General features: G+C 38.8%; 1 protein-coding gene across 1 annotated transcript in view; it reads right to left on the bottom strand.

Moving 5' to 3' along the window:
• The window catches only part of TNFSF13B (TNF superfamily member 13b), a 59,587-nt gene that overhangs the window by 18,613 nt on the left and 34,897 nt on the right, over window positions 1-6,077 (bottom strand). Inside the window, 1 exon segment of the mRNA XM_006159680.3 lies at window positions 4,196-4,252. Coding sequence (XP_006159742.1) covers window positions 4,196-4,252 — 57 coding nt within the window.

Raw genomic sequence — 6,077 nt, 5'->3', positions numbered from 1 at the left:
AGAGAGAGACAGCCTGTGAGAGGAAAAGTGAGAAAATTCCACCCCCGGGAGGAATGGCCATGCCGCAGTCTCTCCTCTTCCATCCTCCTCCCACAAACTTGGGCCCAGTGTGATCTTCAAGCCACCAGTTCCCAGACTTGAACTGTGGTTGGCCATGTGGGAGTCCAGTGACATAATGTCTATGCCACCTGCAGACCCCCAGAATTTATTTTTAAAAACCAAGAAATTGACCAAGAAAATCCTTAAGCAAACTTTAAAAGATAAATAATAGCATGATGGGAAATGCATGCAATTCATAGGATAAAGGTTGACCTGGGGCCATCTGGTAGCATGGTGGTTAAAGGGACCGGATCCCACATGGCCAACCATATGTGTCAAGTCCTGGACCTGGAGGCATGAGAAACACACAGGTCACATGTGTGTGTCTGTCCCAAGCCTTCAGAGAATGGAGACGTGGAGAAGAGGAGACTGTCGTGCAGCCACCCCATGGAGGCTCTCTCTCTCTCTCTCGCTCGCTCTCTCACTCTCGCTCTGTCTTTCTGCAGTGACCACATGTGACCTCTGGCAATGTTCCTTTTTTTTTTTTTTTTTCTAAAGAATAATATGTGTAAGACAGGAAAAGCTCACAAGAATCAGGTTAAAAGTGATAAAGAATGGAAAGAATAGAATCAGATAGTTCACAGAAAAGAAAATAAAAAAAGTTAAAAATAGAAGAATGGAAAGACAAAAAAGCAGATGTCCAAAAAAAAAAAAAAAAAAAAAAAACATAAAAAAAGGCCCCAACATTTCAATTTATATTAAAAAAAAGCAAATAGAGAGGTACTATTTTGTACCTAATACTGTTTTGTTTCCAGTGAGTATAACATTTTATAACCCCTATGGAACCAGTTGGAAATGACTTTAAAAACTCAAAATTCATCCCACATGTAGGCAGACAAACGAAAATTAACAAATGGACACAGTAATTCTTTGAAGCACCCTCATTGTAAATGATGGTCACCAAGAGGTCTATTACTAAGAAATTGGTTACACAAATTCTATTTTTTCAGTGAAATACTATGCAGCTTGATAAGTAAAGGAAGCAAGTTATCATCTTGTTTCTAATTAGTATGTATTGCAACTAGGATGTGTTATGGTTAGTATAAGAAAGAAGAAAATTAGAAATATATCCTAATTTGCTGTGTTTAAGTAAAAAGAGCACGTGGCTGGCCCCATAGTGCAGTGGTTAAGTGCCGTGCTGCTGGACCCCACAGGGACACGGGCAACCACTGCAAGTACGTGCAAATCCTGAGAGGGAGAACTGAAGGGAGGTGTAGAACATGAACCAGCCCAACCTGACACCCCTCACCTCGGGAATATATAACAGGGTCTCGTGTCCAGAACTGATACGACGTATTGTGCAGTAAGTAAACACATTATATTTGGTAATAGTATATTATTAGTACTTTCCTTAAAGGGACCTCTTTTTTTTTTTTTTTTTGGAGAGATTTTCACTGTAGGGCGCGTGCACTCGCCAGACAGACAGAGAGCGATAGAGAGACAGAAAGCGAGAAATCACCCCCCAGGGGGGATGGTCACGCCGCAATCCCTTCTCCTCCATTCTCCTCTCGGGATCTTGGGCACGCACACACACGTGCCCGGCATGAGTTTTAAGCCACCGGGCCCGGGACACGAACCGCGGTTGACTACGCGGGAGTCCAGCGACATAGCCATTACGCTAACTGCTGGTTCCCAAAGGGACTTCTTAGGATCTTGTGCAAATAGCAATGTTTCACTGAGTAAAAGCTTTCCCCTTTTTTTGGAGAGATTTTTTGCTATAGGGTGTGTGCTCACTGGAGAGTCATAGACACAGAAAGTGAGAAATGAACCCCTGGGGTGGGGTGGGGAAGGGGATGGCCATGTCACAATCCCTTCTCCATTCTCCTGGGGTCTTGGGCACACATGCACACACTCCCAGCATGAGTCTGAAGCCACTGGGTCTGGGACTCCGACCAAGGTTGGCCATGTGGGAATCCAGCAATGTAACTGCTACCCCATCTGCTGGCCCCAAGTAAAATCTTTCTGAACCAAGTGAAGTCCTCCTCTGTCTCCCTGCTAAAATGTTCACATACACTAACACTTAAATGCTGTTTGCAGGTTTGCTGGCATGTCAAGGCCCGGCCGTGGTTCCAGAACATCTAAATGCCCCCAGATCTGCTCCCCTGGGTCACTGGGCAGCAGCCACCATGCCAGGAGATGGTCACACACCATAAATGCTCACTCACTGGAGCGCAGCAGACACACCATCTCGTGTGATTTATAGCAGTTTCTTTTTGTGGCCAAATGCATAAAGCAAACATTTTCCAGATGATTTTTTAAAATGTTATCTTTAGTCCTTAGGGTCTACTTCTGGCTTTATTTTAATTCTTAGGAAATAGTTTGCTGTGTATTAAAGTCGCAAACATGGTCTTGGAAAATGCAGAGTAGTTAATAACAGTATATTGTCAAATACACTTGACCCTTGAACATCGCCGAGGGTGAGGGCTGCCAATCCCGCTTCCGATGGAAATTCACAAAGATCTTTTGATTCTCCCCTTAGTGTAACTACTAGCGTACTATCTTATGAATAACATAAACAGTCAATTAACACACACTTTGTTATAGATATTATACACTGCATTATTACAACACACTAAGTTCGACGAAAGGAAAAGTCATTAAGAAATTGTAAGGAAGAGAAAACATAATTACAGTACCGTGTTTTCCAATGAATAAAGGAAATCTGTATCTAAGTGGACCTATGCAGTTCCAAGTGTGTTTTACAAAGGTTAGCTGTAGTTTTCTACCTGTGATGTTTTAGAATTATTAACCTCACATTTAAAAGAGTGCAATCTTCCAAGGAATAATCACAAAACCCAATCGGGGGGCTGATTTCCATTCTTGGCATCCTAATTCAGCCTCATGAAGGCCCCGTTCCTGGCCTACTAGCTCAGCCTCATGACACTCCTGAAGGCGCCAGCCCAGTTCACAGAGGGTGAGGATGTTGATAAACCTTCCCCTTCCTCCTGCCTGTTTTATTTTTGTCCACTGCATTTTCATTTCATCATTCTTCATTTTACTTGCTCATTGTGGGTTTTTTCCTATTTTTTCCCCAGTAGAATGTTGCTCCTTCGAAGTAGGAAATCAGATATTTTATTCACTGCCCCTCCCAGTACCCAACAGTAATGAACTATTGTACATCGGTAATCAATACACAGAAACTAAATAAATGAAAGTGTGAGTGAATGTGTGATTCATTCTTTTCCAGCACATTTTTGTTTATCAGTTATGTTGCATAAACAGACACTTCTATAGAGCAGCAATGACCAAAATACTTTGCTTTCAGGAAGCTGTTGAAACATGTGAGAATGGCATGGTCAACAAGAATTTGTAAAAAGTCGGATTAAACAAAGTCTAAAAAGAGTTTTTAGAATAGGACTTCTAAGATTTAATAATTCATTCATGTACCTCTGGATTCCCAAAGAAAAATATAGAACGTGCTGTTTCCAAACTTACTTCACAGCAAAATCTTTATCTCAAGGACTGTTTATCTAGGCTAATATTCTGAGAAACACATTTTCAGATATGATGTTAAAAGGTCATTCTCCATGAACCTAGTTTTAGACCATTATTAAAGAAGATGATTGTTTGGGATTAACACCAATAAAAGCTTAAAATCACTGAACAAATTTAAAACATTCTACCTCAATGAGAAAATGGTAAATTATCAAGCAATAACTTGACATTGGAGATGTACCATAGAGTATAGTTTTTATAGCATATTCAGCTTCATCTTATGATTTCTACAACTGAATATAGTAGGACAACTAATATTTGTAAAGATGATTTGGGGTCTATGAAGCCAAAATGATTTCTAAATAGTAAAAATTAAAATTGGCTTACCATTGATTTCATTATATGAATTCTAGTTATTGAAAATTTCTAAATGTTAGTGTCTTGAAGGTAATTGTGCCTATCCGATTATTACATTAGTCTACATAGCTACGCCACAGTCATTATCAGTGAATTTAATTTTCTTATTTTACATGAGGTTATAAGAAATTTTGAGGTAGATGCTGATTTGAGATGCAGTTCAAATTATCTTTAGACTAGAAACTTTACAAGTATTTGGGCTAGGCTGAATCCAAGTGGGGAACGTGCTGGGCCATCTGATTACCTTTCCGTATAGTCGGCGTGTCGCTGTCTGCTATCAGCTGCAAGCAGTCTTGAGTGACTGAAAAGCAAAAACATACCATTTTAGCCACTTGAGTTTAAATAGTAAGGGAACTAAAATAACTGAGCACATGAAACCACATACTCCTTTCCAGGAACACTAGATAAATGATTTTTATATTCACTTGCATGATAGTATTCTTAACGTTACCTTATAAAATTTGTCCATCGGGGGACCAGCAGATGGCATAATGGTTATGTCGCTTGACTCCCGTGTATTTGATCATTGTATGAGTCCAGGACCCAGAAGCTTGAAACTCGCACTGGGTGTGCAGGCGTACCTGCCCAAAATCCCAAGAGAAGACTGGAAGAGAAGGGATTGTGGCATGGCCATCCCCCCAGGGAGTGATTTCCTGCTTTTCATCTGTCTGTTTCTAGTGACTGCGTGTGCCTATAGCAAAAAAAAAAATCTCTTAAAAAAAAATTCCATTGATTTGAATATGTATGATGAAACTCATGCCATAAGAGAACCCTGTGCCCTGTTGGGGTAGAGTAGGTGGTCCATCTACAGTTTAACTGGACTCACTTTGATAGCTAATGGCTGTATTCAGTCATTGTTTCTGAATCCACCAAATTCAAGAAACAGCTAAGCTATCAAGTCATTCTAAAACAGCCTGTTGTTTTAAAAGAACCTACTATTAAATAATGACTTACTGTTATTGAAAATGATTGTTCTGACATCAGTGGAAACAAAAACAATTGCTAACATACTGAACAGATTACAAGTGCATGCAATATACTAAGGCTAGGATACACTACTTCCTTTTACTCTCACAGGAATCCAAAGATTAGGCATTAAAAGCCAAGACGTGGGGCCAGCAGGTGGCGTGGTGAAGGTACTGGACTCCCACATGGCTGACCATGATTCAAGTTCTGGGCCTGGTGTCTTACTTTTCCACTTTCTTTTCTCTTTCTGTCTCTCTCTGGTCAAATAAAAAAATAATGATAATAAGTAAAATTAAATACATAATTCCAAAAACAAACAAACAAAAGCCAAGGTTTAGCAAGTTAAACAGCTTGTTCAGGTCCTTAGCTATAGAAAGTGACAGTACCAGAATTGAAAACCAGTCTGTTTCATTCAGGAGCTACAGTCAAGCTCTGGTAAAATAATTTGTGCCAAAGAGAAAAGGAGAACTTAGTTAATAACAAGATAGAAGTTTTCCACTAGACTGTATAGTCAATAGAGTTTTGTAGAAACATCAATTCACATCACATATTACATGTAGAATATTCCAGTGAGTACACAAGGGAGTAAATAATTATTGCATTAAATAGAAAGCAATGCCTTCAGGTGAAAGCAATTAAATTCAGCTTCCATTGGAACTGTAGGTAGAAAAGAGCAAAGGAATGAATGTCTGCAAAATAAGATACATACATTTAAGCTTGCATGTCAAGAAAATATTAGTTTAGATTTTAAAAATTATTATTGAGCATGTCTTTTATTCAGAGCTGAAGCAATGCCTTTTTTAAAAAAATTATTTAATTTTATTTGCTGTTATTATTTATTTTTCAGTTTTACCAAAGAGACAGAGAGAGAGAGAGAGAAAGAGAAAGTGAAAAAGTAAGCCACCAGATCTAGGACTCAAACCATGGTCTGTCATGTGAGAGTCTGGTGCCTTAACCGCCATGCCACCTTCTGGCCCTGAAATAATTCCTTAATAAAATGCATCTGAAGGTATAATTTCAAGAATTTGTCACAGTGGAGACTCCTGTTTCCATAATTAACTGACAATTTCTAATGTTTAAAACTTGAAATAAAGTAATAAATAATTTAAATAATTTATTTATTACTTTGTTTTATATATATATATATATATATTACAAAT

Source organism: Tupaia chinensis, unplaced genomic scaffold (genome assembly GCF_000334495.1).
Source record: "Tupaia chinensis unplaced genomic scaffold, TupChi_1.0 Scaffold000644_1, whole genome shotgun sequence".
NCBI lineage: Eukaryota > Metazoa > Chordata > Mammalia > Scandentia > Tupaiidae > Tupaia > Tupaia belangeri.
This window is presented reverse-complemented; position numbering and strand designations above follow the sequence as displayed.